General features: G+C 42.5%; 1 protein-coding gene across 6 annotated transcripts in view; it reads left to right on the forward strand.

Moving 5' to 3' along the window:
* The window catches only part of CLCN4 (chloride voltage-gated channel 4), a 46,959-nt gene that overhangs the window by 1,403 nt on the left and 22,038 nt on the right, over positions 1-23,518 (forward strand). For 2 of the 6 annotated variants that reach the window (XM_071747959.1, XM_071747976.1), the window contains exons 2-4: positions 13,643-13,794; positions 14,139-14,238; positions 19,900-20,087. In XM_071747959.1, coding sequence (XP_071604060.1) covers positions 13,643-13,794; positions 14,139-14,238; positions 19,900-20,087 — 440 coding nt within the window. Of the gene's footprint in view, positions 1-1,234; positions 1,373-2,161; positions 2,202-4,827; positions 4,882-6,989; positions 7,069-13,642; positions 13,795-14,138; positions 14,239-19,899; positions 20,088-23,518 lie in introns of those variants that run through there. The other 4 variants (XM_071747989.1, XM_071747981.1, XM_071747967.1 and 1 more) reach the window with 4 other exon arrangements.

Consider the following 23,518-nt stretch of genomic DNA (forward strand, 5'->3'; position numbering starts at 1 on the left):
ACACACCAGGACAAAAAAGTCTTCCAGAACAGCATTCCTTAGCCTTTGGCCCAAGCAGGACCCACCTGTGGATATTTTTATATGATTTTGTGCAAGATCTCCCTCTGCCTTTCTCTTGCATCTGCTTGGTGATGCAAAGCACGTCCCTGGATACCTTTCAGGGTAGAACCAGTCTGCACAGTAGGAAAATGCAGGAAAATGAGCAGGAAGGTGAACAAACTGAAATAAATCAGCACTGCACATGTTCAGACACGTGCACTATCTTCACAAAGAATTTACATCCTCTGTCTTGCAGATTGTAATCATACTGGGTCGTACAAAATTTGGGCAATCAGAACTTTTGAAATTATTCTTTTGATCTAGAACCAAATATATTGTAAAGTATATTCCTTAAAGCAAAAAATACCCCCCCAAAAACCAAACCAAACAAAAAAAAACACCAAACACCCCCCCCCTCAAACCTGAAAACCAAAGCCCCAGACACCCCTCTAAAATATAGTTCTGAGATGTAATACACAGGTAATCAGAATGTGAAAGGAAAATTGTTTGTTTTTTTTTTTTTTTAAAAAAAAAGGTGAAGACATTTTAGAATGTTACTGCATTTTAATAGTAGATGGTGAAGTTTAAGCAGAATTTTTGAGAATATAGGCTGGTGTATGAGAGGTTATCTTCCAGTCAGTGACAATTGTGCTGAAGAAAAGTCAGAAGGCTGCGAGGGAGGGAGGAAGGGCTAATATAAGGGGGACAAAACCTTAGAGGAAAGTTTGCAAAGCTTAAATAGGCCACAGAAGATGGAGGGAAGTCAGTCTAGGTGAATTTGAAGCTGTGAGAAGGAAAAATGCAAGGGATGGTGAAATTGTGGTTTGTCTCATTTCCAAGTTGCTGCGACTGCATGTTGCACGTAGATGAAAGAAAATATGTCACCTGGATGTTGCTGCAGAGTCAACAGAAACAGTTTTTGGTTTGCATGCAGGATGTTTACTGTGGTTTTTTTTTTCCCCTGTGATAAATTGTAATTGTTATTGCCCTGGCAAAAAAAAAAAAAAATCCACAAGCAGTTTTTTAAAAAATTAGTTCAGGTTAAGGGAGGAAAAAAAAATAGCAAGGAAAAAGAAAAAAAGAAAAAAAAAAAAAAAAGCAGATATTGTAACGGTGGCCGAAGAGGCAGAGCAGGATAAAGAAGCTTGCGGTCTAATCCTACGGGATTACATCCTGGTCCCCCCCTCTCCTATCAGATATCCTATAGAGGGAGGATGCAGTCACATGATCCTTACTCCTTCCTCCCCGTGACATCACTGCTGTTGCAGCCATACCACCGAGAAGGGATGCTCTTAAAATCTTTGAGACTGGGCTAAATGATGTTGCATCGCAGGTAAGCGGCATAATCCTTCAAAAAAAACCCTGATTTGCCCCATTGCTCTCCTGCTGTCATCCCGAGGCTCCGGTTCCGCCCAGCGGAGTTTCCACCGGGAGAGGAAGCGGCGGCGCTGCCCTGGGAGCAGAGGGGCTGCAGGTGCAGGGGCTGCTTCCCGGCTCGGTGCTCATCTCCCGGCTGACATCTCCTGCAGAAATGCTGCCAGATGGAGCTTGGGAGCTGAGGAAGGCCTTTTGTTCCCCGCCTTTTGCTATGGGTCCTTCGGGTGTCAGCTGAATTCCCTATTTACGTGAGCAGCCGTCACCCATCCAGTCGTGGAGAGAGCAGCGATGCTGCTTGCTTGCACTCCCTGCTTGGTTGATTTCCCGGATGCCTAAAGGAAGTTGTTACTGTACGGATAGATGTGTCTAAATTTGTAAAGGAATGAGGATTAACTCGCTTAAGGGGTTAGTAGATGTATTTGGGGAAAAAGGCTTTGCCTTTATTTTTAGGTTTGCTGACATGGTTTCAATGTACCCCATCCAGGAGTCTTCCAGAATAATTTGCTGTAGAGCAAGGTAGGTTTTATTTGTCATCCAACATAAGCATGAAAAATTATTTTCCAGGAGGAGCATGTGAGATGACAAGCAGATTTTTACTTCTTACACAAAATGCCAGTCAACAAAGGGCTGAAAATCAGTGCTGAACTGTTTTTTTAGGCTGTTGGTATTTATACAACCAACGTCCAGAGTCTGTTTTCTTTTCCTGATGTGGATGTTTGATTTTTTCCTCTATACAAATATATGAAGACATCTATTTGTGAAGAAAAAATGGTGACTCTTCTGTGGTAATTTTTTTCTGTATTGCTTTTAAAATACATGTAGAGGGGGTCTATGTATTTGACTACTTTTAAAAAGTATTCTAATACAAATGTAGAATGCTAAAAGCTAATTTAATTTTTGATCTTACAGTAGCCAAAAAAATAAAATTATACCTTTTGCTTTTTAAGAATTCTGATAAATAATTCTGTGCTTTGGTTAGAGAATGGAGGATGACTCAGCTGCAGCTTCATCAGGTAGAGAAGTGAGGTGACTTTTCACTCCTACTCTGCAGGAAGTTTTCTTATTCTTGAAAATCCCATTCTTTGTTCAAAAAAAATTTTTTCCCACTTTTGGAAAAACCTGGGAATTTGGCAGGCAGAGGGTCTCTGTGCTCACCCACGCACTCATGGGGGGGATTTTAGTTCTCCTGTGCTGAAGGATGTTCTAGTGAAAGATGAATTCTTATTTCCAGTGATAGGTATGCAGCAATGTCAGGATCATGAAATAATAAAAAAATACATATAATGCATTATTGAAGTAAGAAAGGACAATGGTTCCTCAGTACTGGAAAGGAGAATGAATTTCAATTTTATCTTTCTCCAGCATAACCTTTGGGTTTTTTTCCAAGACTGAGTCTCAAAAGTGATACAAATACAAACCCCTGGCACTGTGTGAGGTGGCAGGGGGAAGGTGTATCCTGATGGCACCTGTGCTGGGTTTGTTCTCCTGATTTTTCTGAAATCAAGGCTGGATCAATTGTCTCCAGCACAGTTGAGCTGTGCTCTTGCTCACCAGGCACACCAAGGCTTGGCTCTTTGCCCAGGCAATGTGTGCAGCAGGGGCTGCTGCACGTGGGTTTTACAACCCCAATGGCTTTTCTCTCCAACCCAGATCCTACTTGGATGCCCTGTGGAAATGCAGGCAGGGCAGTGGTTCTCCTGGTCTCCTGATGTGAGTCAGACAGGAGTGCAACAGAAGAGAAGGTGCCAGCCTTAAATGTATGTTGGGGCAGCTCCGAAATGAAGGACTTAGGTCCTTTAACAGGTATTTAGTATAAAAGGGGGACCCTGGAAGGATGATGGGCTGGAGGGCTCTCTGCCCAGCAGCACCAGGGTGCCCTGCTCTGGGCCCATATACACATCAGGGCTTGCCTTGTACTGGTAGTGGCTTTACAAAGGTAGTGACTGGTGGCTTTTAAACCAGGGATGGAGAAGGAGAAGGAGGCGGTGCTGAAAGGGAGCATTTGCAGGTAGGGATTGGGTCCTCCTTACCTGCCTGGTGCAACCAGGGTCTCTGGAGTGCCACAGCCTCCCCAGTCTGGGAGCTCTTTCATCATGAAGCTGCTGCTTGTTGGGCTGGAGGGGAAAGTGAAGGGGATCACGACTTGTGGATTGTGGCTCTACAGGGGCAGTGTTCCCATCCCCTCACCTTACCCTTGGTTTTGAACCACGTGCTATGTTTTGGTGTCAGTGCTGTCATGTGAGCCTCTCTCAGGTCTGACCTGCCCTCAGCTCAGCATGGTGCACAATGCTCAGACAGCAATATTGAGCCAGTAGGTACCAGTCCTTTCCCCATTTTCCTTTTGTTATCAGGCTGGTGCTTGCAGGTGTCCAAGGAGTGTCTCTGTGTGTATCTTCCCATCTAGTGAAATGCAATCAGCCTGTAGAGAAGCAGCTTAATTTGTTTCTGTGTGTGCATAGGTGTGCACTGAGTTTCAGGATTTCTCTGTTCCAGCAGAAGCAAGACATCACACAGGATCACTAATGCCAAAAGAGAAACTCTGACAGGGTTGTGATAAGCTGCTATTCCTTAAACATTTGGACACCTGAAGAGAAAAATTCCCCTATCTTTCAGGAGGGGGGGAGTTTCCCCCAGACAGCATGAAGTGACTCCTCTGTTACTGCACAGCCCATCGGCATCCAAGGCGGCAGTGAAAACCTGTGCCCTGCAAACAGGAAAACATCACCCACCATCTGTGTGACAGTGACTCACTGCTTCCACCCAGATCATGAGAAGTGACATGGCAGAACAGATTAGTGGCTTTTCTGCTGCAGGTTTATCAGCTTTATTTCAGGCTGAAGGCTTAAAAGAAGGTCTTCAGCAAGAGGTGCGTTTGGTGCCATTGAACACCCCGTTAAAGGGGAGAGTTTTTTAGGAGTAATTATATACCTGGACATTTCCCTTCTGACAGTGCAGCTCGGTTCTCTCTCTGAATCATAGAATCATAGAATTGGCTGGGTTGGAAGGGACCTCAGAGATCATCAAGTCCAACCCTTGATCCATTCCCGCTGCACTTGCCAGACCATGGCACTGAGTGCCACATCCGGTCTCTTTGTAAATATCTCCAGGGATGGAGAATCCACTACTTCCCTGGGCAGCCCATTCCAATGCCTGATCACCCTCTCGGTATAGAAATGTATTTGCTTTTTTTGGTTTGGTTTTTTTTTTGTTTGTTTGTTTTGTTTAGGTTTTTTTGCTGGTTTTTGTTTGTTGGTTTGGTTTGGGTTGGGTTTTTTGCAGTGCCAGAACCATTTCCCTCCCTCTACTCCTATCATTTTCTAAGTGAGGAGACACAGAACAGCACTGGAAACCTAAACTTGGTTCTGCAACTCTTAGCCATGTGTGGCATGAGGAGAAAAACTGGGTAGCACCCTGACCCTTCAGCCCTGGCTTTGAGCTCTGCAGCAGTAAAAGCAACTGCTCTAGGTGGGGAATTCTTCCCCTTTTTCTATGAGGAAGGGCACTGGAGGGAAATCAGTAATAGGAACCATACACGCTGTTACACCAGTAGCTTGGTGATTTCCCATTTGTCCTGTCTTCTGCAGTTCAGTTTCTTACCCTAGATGCTGAAGGCTCTTAAAATTTTATCTAATCAAATCTTGTTTCATTCAAGAAGCAAAGGTGTGTGGGGCTGATGAAGCCCACGGGACTCACCTGCCTAAGCCGATGGGCTCAGTTTGAAAAATGCAGATGTGTGTTCCAGAGCTAGCAATGCTTTCCTCCTGCTTCTTCCACAGCTTTGACATCTATGCTAACAACTAAATTTAGTGGAGGGACCTCTAAGACTCACTAGAAACAGACCTGAATTTAGCATTTTTACATTATTTTTTTACAGAGCTGATTTTGAGTTATGTGAGTGCAAAAATTCCACTTGGAGCTTGCAGGGAAAGAGCTGGGATTTTTTTTTTCCCTTTTCCTTTTTGACATAACTCAATGGCTGAACTAGTTTTGCTCCTTGAGCAGAAACGAAACACATGATATTTCATCCTGAAAAGAATTAGTTTCTAAAGGGAGAATAGTCCCAGGAAGAAGTGGGGAGCAGGGTGTAGGTTGGTGTTCACTCCCCGGGGAAAAAGAAACACGGTGACCCAGGGGATTTCCAGGAGGAGAAAAGGAGAAGAGGGAGTCAGACCATTGCTGAAGGACTGTGAAACCCTGATGCTTGGTTATCAGCTCCTAGGGTGCCCCCCTGTGCCTGTGCTCCCAGCCAGTCCTGTTATCTCCTTTTTCTTGCCTCTCAAGTACATGTGGTGGTTGAGGAGGGGCAGTCAGTGACTGTGGTTTGGTCTGGAAGAGCCTTTTGTGCCTCAGTTTTCCACCATTCATCCCAAATGTTCCCTCCTGCCTTCCCCTTCTCTCTCAGGCCCTCTCCCCTGTGATCTGGTGCCCTGTGTTTTCTCAGCTCTGCTGTGGCTTCCTAATTTTTTCCGTAGAGGTTACTCAGGGTAAAGCTGCACATCAAAGATGTGACTGTATGTAGCTTGTCCACACTATCATAGCAGGAACCTCCTTAATACGGGGTGGTGAAGCCATGCAGTAAAATGCTGCAATATTTTACAGTAATGTTTCCAACACTGCAGCTGCCTCTGCTTGTGAGGGTTTGCACTGCTAGGTGCTTGGTCACTGGGGCTGCATGATTAGTCCTTGAATTTTAAGAAAGGCATTTGCCAGTTCTAATGTCCCATCTTCCCTCTGTGTTTTCCCAGTTTAACTATTCTGTGCTTTTTCCGTGATGTATTATGTTTCCAAGAAAGGCTTGTAACTGGGTTCAGTTTTCTCTCATTTTTCCAGGACTCTGAACCTTGCTTTGGTCCAAGGCCATTTTAACTTTTTTTTTTTTTTTTTTTTTTAACCATCATCATTAAGACAGAAGGCTAATAAGTCAATTGGCTTGTTCAGTCTGAAGCTTCTAGGGTGAATATTCTTAAAAGGCCCAGAGATATTTTTCAAACTACAAAAACCACCTATTTAACTTGCTAGTGCTTCATTCTGCTTGCTTTTGCTGAAGACATCTTTTTTTTTTTTTTTCCCAAAATCATCACCCAACAGCATCTGACTTCTTGTTTCATATCCATGTATATTCAGCCTATATCCTGTAGGCAGTGATGTCACATTGACATTTTTAGATTGTCTTATCCTACAAGGTATGGTGTGTGGTGGAAGGGGAATTAGAACAATCCCCCCTCGGCTACTGGCTAAGCAGCTGTCCTTCTCCAACACCTCCTCAGAAGCTGGAGATGCCCCTAATAATTTCTCTTTATTTTTCATTCATCTCTTTCAAGGTGACCCCATTAACAGTCTTGCTTGATGACTTTCTGCTGATGACTCTCAGGACCATTTTCTCTGCCAGGTGGTACTGAGGGCCTGTGGTGTAACCATGCTCAGCTCAGGAAACTTTCTTCCTCAGCCTTATCCTTATCTGACTCTTTTTGAACATCAGCTTCTTCACTTCACTCTGTGGGCAGCACTGACCTCCTAATTGCCAGGATTTAAGGCCTGGCTGGAGAGTGCTCTGTGTCCATCTCTGTGTCTAGGTCTGAATCCCTTGGGATGGGGGTGGATGGATGCTGGAAGATCACTTGTCTCAGAGGACAAGGTGACTTTGCTCAACAGGTAATGTTGGAACAGTTTATGGCCATGAGGCTGAGGCACTGTTTGGCTGGTTTGAGACTGTGGTACCAGGAATGGTCAATACAGTCATGAGGGGCATAGAGAGTGAAAAATCATCTATCAGCACAAAAGAGTTACCAGTTAGTAAACCAGTAAGATCGGGTACTATGGAAAATAAATTCCAGGGCTTTTCACAGCCCTTCATGCCTTCCTAGTTCGTGCAGTACCTGCTGTCATGTCCTGCCATGTGAGCACAGCTGATCTAACCAACTACTCAGATTAGTAGTGTGCTGGTAAAGTCACAGATTAAATGATCATGAATTACTTCACAAGCATTGTGTCTGGAGTGGGATCATCCCTGTTTTATCCTTGCACATATATTGGTACCCAACCATGGAAAAGCCCTGAGATACCCTTGTATTCTGCTTTGGTGTGTCACCTAACTCGTGCCACATTTAGAAGTGATAGAACAGATGATGCTTTGGACACCCGGGAAAAATCACTCTAAATAAATGTGAATTGAGGAACTGGCAACAGGCCTTTAGGTTTCTGCTTTCTTCCCCCAGACTCTTCCCATGTTCACTCCTTCCTAATGATATAGCAGGAGTCACTAGAGAGACATATTTTGCTGCCTGCATACAGTTATTTTTCACAAAGCAACCCACCATTGTCTTCAAGGAAAAAAGCATAAAGATGAAAGTGTGTAGGTGAATGTTCATCTGCTAGAAATATTTGAAGTGTTGAAGTAATTCAGTGACTGTGATCTGTTGAAAGTAACCTGAAACTTGTTGGAACTGCATTAAAAAACTTACTGCCTGCCTCAGTGCAATGTGTCCAATTAAAACAGAAAACAGGATGAGGAGAATGTAGCATGGAACTAGCATGTCTAGTAGCAATAAGCCAGGGCCAAGACTTTTCCTTTGATGACTGTTCAGCTAGTTGTTTCCCATCAGTATGCATTTCAGCTTCTTTGAACCACGAGATGTTTTGGTCTGTGCTTGCCATGTCAAATAAGTTTCAGGTCGGATCAGTCAGTCAACATAATACCTAGAATGTCAGTACACTGATAGAGCTCTTCTAGCTGTGGCTTTTACATTTGCACATGCTGTAACAGGGCTATAAAACGGAGAGGTTGTCAGCATTTCCACTGTAAACATAATTTATCGTTCTTCTATAAAATTCAGCTCCAAGTTGCAGTGTATTGGACAGCTGGTCCCAATCATATCATGAGTTACTCACTATGAGACCTGCAGAAAAAACCATGACCTTAAATATGATAATGCTACTACTTTTTCTGCTCCTTAAAAAATAACAAAAAGTGAATAAATGGAACAGAAGAGACCTGCAGTCCATACTGTGCCTGTTGGAGTGTCTCAGCCCATCAAACAACAAATTGTTTGTGCCCTGGGCTTTGTAGGTTGTTTGCACTAAACTCTTCTTGCCTTATAAAGGTGGCTTATGTGATTACTTGCTTAAAAATTACCTGGCTTCCTGCAGGCCTCTCAAGCTAATCTTTGGGCACATGCTTTTGACCCTTATCTCCATCTGCTCTCACTCTGCACCTCCAACATTTGGAGGGCAACATCTCTTTCTTTCTTTCTGTCTTTGGAATATTGTGCACCATGCGTGTCTAGCTGGGACTGAATATGAGGTTTACCTAGCCCAAGGTTTCTGGAAGATATCTTGGGTTATGTGGCAGCCAGGAGAGCCTCTAGCAAGAGACCCAATTGCCAGCCTAGCACTCCAACCTCTCTTGATTTGTGGATTGATCCCTGCCAGGACCTTGCTCCATCTGCAGGGCCACAGTAGTCAGGCATGGGTCTAAATCTGAGAAATCTCCTTACCAGAACACCCTGATACATAGGGGATACATAGTTCAGGCAGATTTCTTTTGTTTCCTCATTCAGATTTTAGCAAAAACGTGTTTACAATTGTTAAAGAAGAGTGTTGACAAAAATGTGAAGTTGTAGATCTGCTAAGCTGGTCAGTAAAAACGAGATCTCTCTGTGAAGAGCTGAAGAAGGCTCTCTGCTATATCTCAGGGAATAAAATGGCAGATATAATTCAAAGTCAATAAAAGCAAAACAAGAGGGAAAATATCCTCAAGAGACTGCAGAACAATAGGCTCCAAACTGACCACTGCCTTTCATGAAGGATAGCCTGGAGACATAGCAGAATGCTCAGTGAAAACGTTGGATGTCTGCCCTAGGAAAAGCTGGTGGAAGGCCAGGAATTATTAAGGAAAGAACAGGGGACTAAGCAGGAAACTCTTGCCCTGGCACAAATAATTTTGCAACAGCACCTGGAAAAGTGGAAGGGACGTTAAGGATGTTTAAAATATAAAACAACCAAGGGACAAAATACATAGATCATGCAGTTCCTCAGCAAGGTTCAACACCTTTCATTGTATATAAGCTCTGTTAGAGTATTTAAATCTCTTAGATGTTCAGGAGTTGGGGGTGGCTATGGGTTGCATTTTTTGCTTACTTTGCACATAATGGTGTTGCAATGTTTTCTTTTGAATTTGTAGTGTTGGACCCATTTGACGAGATGTGGAAGTCTACTTCTGACATCTCCTTGTGACCAGAAATTAACGCTTCTGGGAACCAGTCTATCTCATTCTAATGTAAATATCTAAAATACAACAGATAAATTGCTTTATTTTCCCTCATCCACTGTGAAAGGAGTCTAGATTTTAGTGTCCAGAGTCCAGTGCAGATTTCCCATGCTAGATGAGACAATGTGCACCATGAATGCTCATGCTTTTGTCATCATCAGAGTGGATTGCTGCAGTACACCTGGCTACAATTCATGTTTGGATAAATTTGTCTTTAACCTCAGTGTATTAGATTAAAATATCTATAACCAGGTCATTTGTGTAAGGCTCAAGCAAGAGGGCAATAACTTGCTCATCCTGAAATAAACTTTAGGAGTTATTTCAGATGCAGAATAAGATGAGGTAAGTATGTATAAAATAAAAAGAAAGGAAATTATACTTACGGTGCTTAGTGCTAGGACATAAGGTGAGAACTCTGTACTAGTCAGATCAAAAGTGTTGTAGCCAGGTTCCATTTACTAAAATTGGGTCTTGCATAACCTGGTACCAAACCTCTACTTTCAGAAGTGTAGTACCTGAAGTGAACTTTAAGGCTGATAATCATCCAGCTAGCTAGAATTTCCAGGTATTGGTATGCTACTTAGGGTTCTAAGTTTGTTTGTTTTCTTAGTCTTCCATGGCCCTGTGGTCTGTAGCACATTTTTCACTTCTTGGACATGTTGTGCAGCACGTATCTTTGGGGTAGATTCAGGCTGAGATCGTAATTATCTTACATAGTTGTGGTCTGGCCTGGTATCACAATACTGTCATGTGCTGGGCATTGACAACATGCTTACAAAGTTTTTTTTTATGTGATATTACTAGTTTGTAGGGTAGTTTTCTTGTAGCGTTAGGGAAAACTTGCCAGTGCTTTCAGCACAAGAGTTCCCAGGAGTTTCTTGATGGAGCAGGGAGGGTTGCCTTGTACAGGCAAGCAGTCTGAACTGCAAGCTCTTTGTAGGCCCTGCTTTATTGTAGGAGAAGTCAAAGCTGAAGTAAATGATCCACAAAGCATCACAGCATTACATAAGAATAGCACAGTCTAATCCTTTCACCCCATCTCAGATTCCCATTCCAGTCCTTGGTCATGGTTTAGAAGGCACTGAACTCAAGGTCCACCTGCGCCTTCTGTTCCCTGGTGTCAGCCACAGCATCCCACCTTCAGACTCTTGTTTCCCTTAGCAAATGCAGGAGCATGCTCTCATCCTTTTGGGGCAGGACTGCTGTTCTCCATTGTCATTCCTCTTAGCTGCTGCTTTTTAAATCTCCTGAATCCTCTGGCAGCCTCTTTGTGCTCGGCACTGCTGTCTGGGACACCTGCTCTGCTTTTGGTTTCCTTCCCTGGGCTGCCATTCCCTTGCTTGATCTTCTTTCAGACAAACAGGCCACAGTGCTTGGAGATTACTCGATTTCCTAAATTAAAAGTGCTTCTATAGAATTATAATGCTGACCTGCTGGTTGCCTGTGAGATAATGCTTTTCTCAGCTGCTGGTGCATTGTCTGTGTTGTCCAGAATGTTCTACCCGATGGAGTCTAAAGCACAGGCACTGACAAAGCTGAGTATTCATGCTTGTTATATCCCTAAAGTCACCACCAGAGAAAAACATTAAATGGAGAGGATTAAAGTAAAACACTTGAAAATGAAGAGAGGGGGGGGAAAAAAAGGCAGTAAATAAAAGGGGCTGAGCAGAGCAGCAGGGTGTATGGACAGCTGATGAAAAGCTTGTCTGACACGGTTTTGCCTGCTCCTGTTACAGAAATGTCATTTACAGATTCAAATATCCAAATTTTGCACTCATGAAAGCCCTGTTTCTGTCTGTACCTTCTGCACCTGACAGAGGAAAGTGTGTAACAGTTGTTAGTACCATGCTAGACCTGCAAAAGTTATCTTGGATCTGACAGGGAGCTACAGACTCTGCAGGGTCAGTTCTATAAAACCCCTGTCACTCTGTCTCTGTCCCCATTTCTTTAAGTTGCTGGGTTGAGGTTTTTTTTTGTTTGTTTTGCTTTTCTTGTAGCCCTCTGTTAGATGAGTTTGGGGCTTTTGTTTTATTTTGGTTTTTATTTGTTTGTGGTTTTTTCCTAAGTTTGCCATTTCAGTTTACAAACCCTAGGTACTCTTTTGGAAGAGCCCATTTCCCACACTCCTATTTTAGGATGGATAGGATTAATCACTCTTTAGAGCAACACTTTGTCAAGAGATAAGGGAGTATACCACCACCTCCTCCAGCTCTCCTGGCCCAGGACCCTCCTGCCTGGCTGCTGGTGCCTATCCTGGGGACCTTGGGTCTTTGCCCAGGCTGAGGGTTGTGGCTGCTTCTTTCCCCTCCATAGGCTCAGCCAGTTGTGAAGACACAATTAATAGCTCTTCAGTGAATGTGAGTGGTGGGTTTTCTGTCTTGATCTTGTTTCCATGTCTGCTATGGCAGGTCTGTGTCTTTTTCCCATAGTTTCCTGACTGACCAGTTCCCTGGTCAGACAAACTTGCTGGAGTAGGTATTACACTCCTACGTGCCCTCACCAGTGACTGTGACTGACCAGCTCTGGTTTCTATCACCACCTTGCTTGTCATTTGCTTGAGGCTTGTGTCCTCGTGCGTTCTTGTTCTTTGGTTTCTCTTTTTCTTACTATCCCTTACTGCATTGAAAAAGGGTTCTTCAACAGGTACCCTTAAAGCAGTACTTTCCTGCCATACACCCTCACACACATCTTTGTCTCTAAATGCAGCTTAAATGGTTCTTGCAGTTCTGACACCAAACTTCCAGATGACTGAAGTAAAGTTAGGTCAATCCAACCCTGTGTGCCTGAACTACTTCATTTAATGGATTCTCATGCTAGTAAAGGCTTCTCTCACAGGGAATGGTGTCAGCCATTCCAGGAGCTTGTCATATTAGTGAGGACTTTGGGACCTGACCTCTACAGGAGACAAGTTATTTTTGCACCTACTCAGATGTTCCCAAGTTCTTTGTGGGAAAGAGAAGTAGGGTGATTGTGAGTTAACATCTTCATTCTTTGCTTATGTAGGTAAGATGAATATAGTTTCTAGAGCTTGAGAGCAATAGGCATGGTTGTTCTCTGCTTTCATAACTGTAATGTATAAACCCCAAGAGCACATTCCCAGGAACTTCTGGGCTGGAAATGTCCACCCAGCCTGTGCACCACACTCTAGAGTGTGTGCTATTTCACAGCCTTGATCTCCTTTTTTAGTTATCAAATGCCTCTGGTAACTGCTTGTAATTTGGGAATCAATGACTTTATACTTCCTCTTGTGCTCTAGCGGAATGTGTGGTGACTGTTTCTCCCCCTGCTTTCTTAAAAGCAAATTTGCAAAGTTTGTCTGTGGGACAGAAGCTAAAACTTCAGGCTCTAAGAATAGTTCTACCCCTATCCCTCAAGAAACAAACTTGGAGACTGCATTTTCAGACCTGGTCATTGTGATACTGAGGTTTGCCTTCTAAGCAGTGGAAGGAAAAGGAATCAACGCAGGGAGCTCTGAGCATGCAAAACCAGTCAACACAGCAGGGTTATGACTAGTGGTGACATGTAAAATCTCCAGTTTATGATGAACAGTAAATGAATAGTGTATTATAATTTGTTTCCTGAGGTGGTGACCTTGCTTACTCAATGATCTCCCTCCAGGCACGGAACTTCTTCCAATATAAGACCATAACTTATAATTGCAGAAGAACTCCAGAAGCATCCCAGGTTTTGGGGCCCTATTTTCAGGAAAGCTGGTATTTCTGCACTTGGATATTGTGCTTTTTTGTATGTGTTTTTAGGGATTGCTGAACAGCTGAAGTAGTCTTCAGCAAAATACTTTTTCTAGTGGCAATGAATTCATTCCAGTAAGTGCCCACCAGGACTGCAGACTCATGTTCTCTTAATTTCATGGCTTGTCGAGGTGTTTTGGAAAACTTGATTCAGAAGTGTCTGGCAAAGCTGTGTTAATTTATTGACGTACTTCTTCTCCTTCTCATACAGACCCTAATATGGTCAATGCAGGAGACATGAACGGTTCTGGCAACCTAATGGATTTTCTGGATGAGCCTTTCCCTGACGTTGGGACTTATGAAGATTTCCACACCATCGACTGGCTGCGGGAGAAATCCCGGGACACTGACCGCCACAGGAAGGTAACAGTGCATGGTTTTGATCCATCACAGTCTCTGGTTTCACATCCATCCTGGTGGTGACAAAACCAAGCAGTTTTCCAGAGTTATGACTTGAGGAGGACTTCTAAAAATATGGATGTGGCCTATCTTCAGTTTGGGAATATAAAAGGGCTTCCAGTAATTTAATCAACAGAACATCTCTAAAAAAGAACTGAGACCAGGGGAGTAGAGAGCAGAGAAATTGGAACCACCTTCTAGGAAGTTAAATGTTTTTCTTGGAGGTTAAATGTGTTTTGTTTAACAATTGTACACTAAAACTGTGTCACCCTGAATCACCAAATATCAGTATATATGTTTAATTTCAGATTACAAGCAAAAGTAAGGAATCTATATGGGAGTTCATCAAGAGTTTGCTGGATGCCTGGTCAGGATGGGTTGTAATGCTTCTCATAGGACTGTTGGCAGGTATGTGTGTGTTAGCATTACCATTATGCCCAAAACCATCTCACTCAAGTTTGCTGCAGTGCCATCTGCTTCTCTTTTTACTTCACTGTCTCTCCACTGATGTTTCAACCTAAAAATACAGCTATGCATCCAGGCAGTTAGAATCCTTAATAAAAATACCCACTTGCAAAGTCTCCTGCTGAGTGCTGACCTAGAAAAAATGTTATTCAGCAGGAGAGGGATCTTTGTGTCACATCTGAGTGCTTTACACTTGATGGACTGCTTTGACTTTCTTGAATCTTTGATTCACAAAATCAATTTCATTGGTAAGATTTTTTTTTTCTTGTCTTCACTCTAAGTCTGAAAGCAGGTATTATAATGTGGGGAAAATGTTGGTTGTGGACACTCAGAGGGAAGCTTTGTCCTCTGGGTTATCTTCTTTAGACATGCATGAAGGAAAAATGCAGTTTCAGGCTCAGTTTCAGATCTGCTTCCAGACCAGGCAGACGTTACATATTTTACAGCCTCCTTGAACTCAGATGGCAAATTCATTAATTTCCTGAATTCCTCTGGTCTTCTGCTCAGTTTGGCACATATTCCAACGTGGAGAGCTGTATTTCTCTTACCAGTTTGAAACAGCTGCCATTCTTTATTCTTTTTCAGTGATGTCAGAGTGCTCTTGTATCATGCATGAGTGATGTAAAGTTTCACAGTTTCCAAGTGCTGTCAATTTCCTGCTTACCAACTGTCAAGTTAATACGTTTATTAAGGTTGTTCAGGAGCCTCAGAAGTACTGGGGAAATTCTTGAGAGAATACTGCTGAAGTGATATTTTTTGTGAATTAGTTTATTTTTATTTATGTTGGAGTCCAAGATAACATAAATCCCACCAATTTGTTCAACTGAATTTGACAGATTTTGTAGCACATCAAAGTTCTGGGCCTCTCTCTTCAAGAATGACATTGAGGTGCTGGAGCTGGTCCAGAGGAGAGCAAGGAGGCTGATGAAGGGACTAGGGGGAAAGTCTTATGAGGAGAGGCTGAGTATGCTGGGATTATTTAGCCTGGAGAGGAGGAGACTCAGGGGGGGATCTTATCACTCTCTACAACTCCCTGAAGGGAGGTGGTAGTCAGGTGAGGGGTGGGCTTTTCTCTCAGCCAGTGAGTGACAGGATGAGAGGGCAGAACCTGAAGCTGCACCAGGGGAGGTTTAGGTTGGATATCAGAAAGCACTTCCTCATGGAGAGGGTGACCAGACATTGGAATGGGCTGCCCAGGGAGGTGGTGGAGTCACCACCGGATGTGTCACTCAGTGCCATGGTCTAGCTGATGTGGTAATGTTAGGTCATAGGCTGGACTTGATGATCTCAGAGGTCTTTTGCTGTTTCAATAATTCTGTGATTCTGTGGTCAAAGGCTATACCTCCACAGCCAACACATGATGATGTGGCCAGAAAGAGTAATCCCTTCCCTTTGGTGTCCCCCCCCCCAGGGACATCTGCAAACTGGGTTCATGCAAAAAATGGCTTTGGCCAGATTAGTTTTCAGTTGATCACTCAGTCACCAGAGTGCTGCAAGCAATCAAAATGTCGCTGACAGGAAGGAGCTGATGAAGGGAGGAAGGAGAGGATGGTTTCCTTTGGCAGTTTGACTCATATAATGTTTGCTGTGTAATCTGCATCCTTCATTAGTCCCAGAGGTGGGAAAGGGACCTCTAGAGGGGTCTAGTCTGACCTTCCTTCTCTTCAAGGGCCAGCCATAGTTAGACCTGTATGCTTTGAGTAACATCATAGTATGTAAAATGTGTCAAAGCAACCACTTGGGATCAGACCAAAAGTTCATGAGTGAGTGAGCACAGATGAACTCACCTGAGCAGAGCCCCTTGCTGCTGCAGTCTGACACAGCTAATTCCCCTAATTCCCAGGCTCCTTCAGAGCCATGTACCTGCAGGGTCTCGAACCCTCATGTGCAACACGGAGGAATAATATGGTGTATGACACTGTCAAGTGGCTGAAAAAGCACTGAGTAGTGTCTGGAAATTAGGTCTTGGGTGCCAGAACCTGCTCATTTTGGAAAGGTAGAAGGAGCAGTAACACCCATGAGTGCTGTTTGGGGTAGCGATCAGGTGAGAACTGCTCACATGACGATTCAGAAAAAGATTCTGAGCACTTCCAGGGCCTGTCTCAGAAGCTTTGCACATTTTCTGGAGGAAGAGAAATTTATGAAGAAACGAGACTGAAATTTTTAGGTGTGAATGCAAAACTTTTAGGCACTAATTTTTAAGGAATGCTGAGGTTTTGCCCTTCCTGCCTGAAGACCAGTGACCATCCCTCAGTGTAGCCATCATTACTAGTCCCAACTCTCATGGTTTAGCCTCAGCCAGCAACTAAGCCTCATGCAGCTGTAGCTCTCCTCTCTCCCCACGTGGCATGAGGAAGAGAATCAGAAGGGTAAAAGTGAGAAAACTCATGGGTTGAGATAAAGGCAGGTTAACAGGTAAAGCAAAAGCCATGCACACAAGCAACACAAAGCAAGGAATCCTTTCCCCACTTCCCATCAGCAGGCAGGCGTTCAGCCATCTCCAGGAAAGCCCCCTGGCTCCATCATGCATAACAGTGACTTGGGGAGATAAACCCCATCGTTCTGAATATCCTCTTTTCCTTCACCCCCATCTCCATATACTGAGCATAATGCCTGGTATGGGATATCCCTTGGGTCAGTGGGGTCAGCTGTCCCAGATGTGTCTCCTCCCAACTCTTTGTGCACCTGGACACTAGCAAAGCATGGCAAGTTGAAAAGTCCTTGATTTCTTAGCAGCAACAAACCCCATCAGTATATTATCAGTGTTCTCCTACCAAATCCCGTACTAAATCCAAACCACAACGCTACTGTAGCTGCTAAGAAGAAAATTGGCTCTATCCCAGTTGAAACCAGGACACCAACTGAAGGTATGTGCTATTTATAGATCAGGAAAACAGTCTGTGTTTTCTAAAGCTATGTGCCAAAAAGTACCATCATACTGGTCCTAAAATGCTCTGGTACAGGAAGTGAATGTGCAAAATTTTCAGTTCTGTGCCATTTGCCTGATGCACTTTTCTGACACAGGTGCATCAGGAATAATATGTTTTTCTAAGCCCATTTTTAGCATTCCCATTGGCAGGGGAAAGGAGGATTATTGGCCATCATCAATCAAAGGAAAAGGATACAGAGAAAAGGCTACTATTTAAAATTAAGTTCATAATTTCCAAGCTTTGGACTGCTTCATTATTTTTCATTCTAGGCAGGAGGTTACATAGAATAGGGAACAAGTTCAGTTTGTTTGATGGAGAATTAGGGAAATAAACTTATGTTGTATTGCAGAAATGCAGCATTATGTTTAGACAGCATAAGAAATTAGTTTTGACTTTGTGTAATGCTGAACACTCTGCAACTTCCATTAATTTCACTTAAAGTTGTGAAGATTCAGAACTTGGAAAAATTCAAGCCCTGGCCACTCGGCTTCTAAATCCTTAACTGTTACCCTTACAAGATTTTCTTCTCTGTAAATCATCTAGCATTTTCCACTTTAGGTGGATCCTAAAGCATTTGGAAAAACACTTGGGTTTTTTTTCTAAAGGAACATTTTCCTAGAGACATTGTGATGCATGTGAGCTTGCCATATTAGAAAGCATGTCTGTTTGTCACTCTGATTATTAACTGTATTGGGGAAAAACAATTTCTTCTTTTGCACCTTCTACTAGGTAGCATTAATACTCAATTGTTTGATTAAGTGTGATATAACCTTTGAAGACTGGGGTAACTGCAGAGGATGATAAATATCCATCAAGAGATGCAATAGGCACAGCATTTTGTGCTCATGGCCAAAGACTTGAGGACTCTCTATTTCCTGTATGAAATGAAAGTGCAGTTTCCTTTCAGATAATTTGTGGAGAATTTAGAGTTTACTGCAAAACTCAGTAAGCTGTGCATGCTGACGTTTGTAGCAATGCAGTGATTTGTCATCATCTAAGAATATGGCTCAATGTTTCCATAGAAACTAAAGAAGATGTAAAAGAGTAAGTATGTAAGCAAGAGAAAGACATGGTCTTAAAGAAAGAAAAACACTGGTACAGACATCATTATGACCTGCTGTAGAATTTTTTTTTTTTTTTTTTTTTTTTTTGTGATCTTGTCTGGTGTATCTGTGTAGTTCTTCAGATTATTCCTGTAAAACAAAAATTCTTCACTGCTACCCAAATCACATTGGTTGTCAGTGTGGTGACAAGTATTATTCTTCAGGGAGTGAGAAGATATAGTTATGTATAAAGCTCTTTGAACACTTGTAGGGTTTTTCTCTTCTATGGAGCAAAAAAACAGGTTACAGATGCCTGAGTTATTTGAAGATATTTTTTTCCTCTTTCACAAAAATTGAAAACAGAAAAGTAGCTCCAGTCAAATAAACTGGCTCTGGAACACACCTGTGTGTCCTGGCTGCTAAGGGAAAGGGGAGTGACACCCACCTCTTCTACCTGTAATTGCATTTTTAGCAGGAACTGCAAAGCTAAATTTTTTGGAAACATAAACCCAAACCATTTTGCATTCTTGAAAACTTTTTTTCCCCTCAGTGTTTTAGTCCTACTGAAATGCACTGATGAATTATGTTCAAATGTATTACTTGTTTCCTGAAATTGTACTTATAATTGCCAGTAAAATGTAGTTGACTTCTGCTTTCCATTGTATGTGAGAGTAGTTTGGAAAACACGAAATGACTTGTCTATCAGTTGGTGATTTAATGTCCTCCAGAAGCCAGGGGCACAGGAACAGAAGGCAGCTCTGCCTTTCTGTGTTCTGGCTGCTCCCAGCCTTAAGGCCTCCTTCCTCCTGGTGTTGCGTTTGTAAGGACGGATCTGCTGCTGCTGCCACTCGTTATCATCACTGATGAGCCAATGCCGTAGAAAAAACAGGATTTTTCTTTTTTTGTGTGTGTCTGACATCATCATTAATGTGTCATCAACCCGTGTCTATGTCCTGTGGCCACCGGGTGTCACTGCAGCTCCGTGTAACTACCGGGGAAAAACTGGGATGATTAGTTTGGTAGTGAGATGATTTTAAGGATAATTTTATTCTTCATGTTTGGATTGCTAATAAATGACCACATTGAGAGCCCGATTCTGTTAAGTTCCTAAGACAGAGTTTGGCATCCTTGCTATTTCTGTACTGAAACCATCATTCTAAAAGGTTGCTGTGCTGTGACTAGTGAATCTTAAGGAAAACGTAGGTATCCTTCTCCTCTCCTACCCCTGAAATACACAGTGTGGATTGAGACCTGCAGCTTTGTGTTTAGAGACCCTGTATGAAGCCCTGCTTGTCCCACTCAGATGGTGCACCTGCCTGGGACAGGATCAAACCTCTGCATCTATTATGCCTTCCCTATTTGGCAATCAGTCACTCAGGATAAATATTATAATATTTAAAATAAATATTTAATATATATACTTAATTTATTTTAAAAAAAAGCTCAACTGGTGTGGCTGTATCTTTGAAAACTCTGAATTGCATTCAATTGTTTGGTATATTTGTACTTGCAATGCAACTGTGTTCCCAAATCATGTTTTTTTCTCTGTCATTGTAGTTAAACATATTTTCCATTGCAACCTAATATTTTTTTTAATGCCATTGTTTCTTTTTCTGCATTTCCCTTCCCAGGCACGTTAGCTGGAGTGATAGATTTAGCTGTGGATTGGATGACAGACCTGAAGGAGGGTGTCTGCCTGTCTGCCTTCTGGTACAGTCACGAGCAGTGCTGCTGGACCTCTAATGAAACCACATTCGATGACAGGGACAAATGTCCCCAGTGGCAGAAATGGTCTGAACTTCTTGTAAGCCAGTCTGAGGTATGGGAGACCTGATTAGGCTGGGGTCACAGTAGGTCAGGGAATGCCCTTTTTTCATACTTGCTGATGTTCCCTCCAGAGACTTCATCTGGAAGAGAAAATAATGAACTGAGAGTCTTGCAACAAAAAGAAAAAAAAAACCAAACATTTCTGCAAGCAATATCTGCTTAACGTGGGAATGGTCCCATTGTTTCAGTGTTGTGTGTGATGGAAACTGGAAAACTGTGAGGTTGCTCTCTCTTTCTGTCAGTATTAAACCAAAAGTGTTTCATAGCACTCATAACATAATCACCAAGGGACCTGAGCTGTGAGCCATTTCTGGTTTCATTTAAACGCAGTTTTATGGGACAAAAAGCCATGATCCCTGACAAATGCATTTAAGAGGAAATTTTCAGGATTGGAGATGTTTTTAATGTATTCAAATGCACCGAGTAACAGTGAGTGGGAGCTGCGTAAGAACTGCTTGCTATGCCCTTGCAATCAGTTTCTCTATCAGGCAGCAAATTATTTAGGTTGTGCCAGAAGCTCGGGAACTAATGGGCTGAGATTGTCAAAGTGAATATTTTGTGGGGAGAGGGGAAAAAGCTGATCTGAACTGTCATGAAACTTGTATCTTAGTAACCTTTTTTTAGTACTTTAAATACAAAGAATACTGTTTCAGGGAAAAGCAGCTGAAAGATTCGTTTTCAAGACATCAGAAGTCCTTCTATATTCCTTTTAGCCAATGATATTTTATAAAAGATATTAGAAGCTAAGCTACTCAACAGATTGAATAATATTGATCCCGTCACAAATATTTGCCCAAATTTGGGGGCAGAAATATTGTCTTGAATCCCCCCTTCATTTCTGCAGGTGACTATGACAAAAATTGAATGTGACAAGGAGGTGGGATGAATGTGGCTGTGAAGAGAGCTGGCTTAAAAATATGGTAATGCAGATTGGTCAATAGTAGGAGAAAAATTATATTATTCGATGGGAGAAAACATCTACAGCCAGGCAATTAAAAAATGGGTGATCTCAGAAGATTTTCTCATATTTTTCCCTAGTGTAGAGGTATCTGGTCCTGCAGAAAGCATTTGAGGGCACCTTCATGGCCACACAAATTTGTCATTCATGTTTCTTTCAGTGCTCCTTTAGGGTTACAAGTACAAGTAGTACAAGATGAGAGCCTCTGTAAATATGTATAGCCCAATTTTCCATAGCTCTAATTAACCAGAGTGAAAGTAGTGGTGTTCCTGAATATTCCCACCATTTGATCTCTCTGCACAGTTGCCAGTCCACCGTGCCAAGCTTCCCTTTTCCAGAGGTTTGGTAGGGTCCTCAACAGCTGGTTTGGGTGGCTGTGTCTTTGTAACAGTGAAGAAATACTACCCTGGTATAAAGTTGCAGGACTGGAGATGATGTTGTAATTTAAGAGAACAAAAAAAAAATGTGGGAAGGGTATAAAGAGGAGAATGTTACAATTGTTATGGGATTTGGAAATCCTGTGCATGTGTTTGACATTCTGTTACTCTGAAAGGCTGAGATATATGAGCACAGCATATCCTTGAAAAAATTTATTGCTTTCACCTGCTACTCGAAATCAGCAGTCACAGAAGTTGTATGCTGGGGCTGAAAAGAAAGGTAACAGCTAGGTGGGCACTGTGAAACTTCACATTTTTTGGTTCTTTGTAATCATAGATAACTAAATCAGACATTTTTGAGGACTAAAATTTAAGTCAGTTTTTCCTTGCGGTTTTGCTAGTTTATGGCTTTGATAAACCCTGAGAATTGTGATGTTTCTTTTGGCATGTCTTGAAAAATGCCTTTATTCTAGTCTTCCCATAAAATGGGTGCAAAGCAGAGTCTTGATATAAATTATTATGGAAAACATAATAGAACATCCAAAACATACCAGGTTGTTTCCTTCCCTAATCACTGTTTTGTAGTCTGATGATAACCTTCATCCCTTTGGTCCTGAACTGCTTCCAAAGAGCAGGTGAAGAGTTTTTTTGATGCAAGAGAGACTGAAAACATAGAACTCACAGGAGGAGTAGGTGTGTTAAAGCATGTTAGATGCCATCCACTTCAGCTGTATCTCTAGCCCGTTTGGTCATCCAGAGCTTCCCTGTTCTGCAGCTCCATGTTGGTCCTAGCTTCAACTTCAGTAGAGCTGAGGACCACGTTTCTGGTGCTTCACATCTGTTCAAAGTAGAGGAAGGGGCCCTGCATCTTTTATGGCTCCTGATACTGGATCCAGCAATGGATCAGATTGCCATCCCAGGGCTTCTGGATCTCCTGTCATGAAGCTGACACCTGTGAGACAAGGAAGCCCCTCTGCACCTGGAACCCACTTCCCAATCGGTAGCGTTCACCTGAGGGAGCCTGCAAGCTGTGAGATCCCAATTCAAGTCAAAATAGAGTGTTTAGCCTCTGGAGAAAACAAGCATTGTCCACCCATGAATGGCATCCCAGGGGGTGTGTTTTATTTCAGTATTCTTAGTTTGTGAGAATTATTTTCAGCTGTGCTCCATTGGTACCTAAATTGGGCTGATGCCAGATCTGAAGTACTCCTAGGTCTTGGAAATGCAAGATTTTTCTCATCTCCACTGCATGCTTCATTACTGTTGCTGCCAGGGTGAGTCTTCTGACTCATTAGTGGAAAAGGTCTTAGCAGAACTGTCTTCTGAGCATTTTTGGTCTCTGATTCCCATGTACGTGCTTAAGACTTTTACTGATTCTGAGCCTTAGTAATGGCACGTAATGAATGAGAAATGAGCCATTTGCTGCACTGAGTTACTACTACTTCACTTCCCAAAGATTTTCTTATTATTAATGATTAAAATGCAGAATGCCAGATCTCTGGAAAATGTAACAAAGAGAGTTGTCCCGAGGGATAAGACTGAACTGATCACACAGGCTCTTCTGGGGTCCTGCCACAGTGCTGTAGGTGCATGTGTGATTGCAGTAATGAGCTGACATAGTTTTCATGTGATTTCTGAAATGTGAAAGAGGAAGCAAAAACAAACAAAGTTAATTTGAGTCTAGTGAATTTAAAAGCAAAACTGCAGCTTTCACTCAACATGGTAGGGCCAAGTTGCTGTAATGGTGTTGGTCTTCTTTGGAGTTACTCCAGGTTCACACTGACAGGAGAATTTCGCCCTCAGGCAACATATCCAGAGTTTTCTCTAGAGGAAGAGTAAATATTGCCATAGCTGTTTGTAATTGAAAGCACTAGGAGAAGACATTAATGAGGAAACAAGACTGTCTTCAGCTGTAGCAACAAAGATCCATGGTTACAAGAGATGAATGTCAATCACTGTAAGTGTGGGATCCATGACTACTTAGTCTCAGGACACTGGGGGATGGCATCATATTGCTCTTCTACTGTTATCAACAAATCCATCTGCTAACTTCAGCAAGCACAGGAGGACCTTAATAAAATTGCCCTT

This window comes from Heliangelus exortis, chromosome 1 (genome assembly GCF_036169615.1).
Source record: "Heliangelus exortis chromosome 1, bHelExo1.hap1, whole genome shotgun sequence".
In the NCBI taxonomy this organism is placed as follows: Eukaryota; Metazoa; Chordata; class Aves; order Apodiformes; family Trochilidae; genus Heliangelus; species Heliangelus exortis.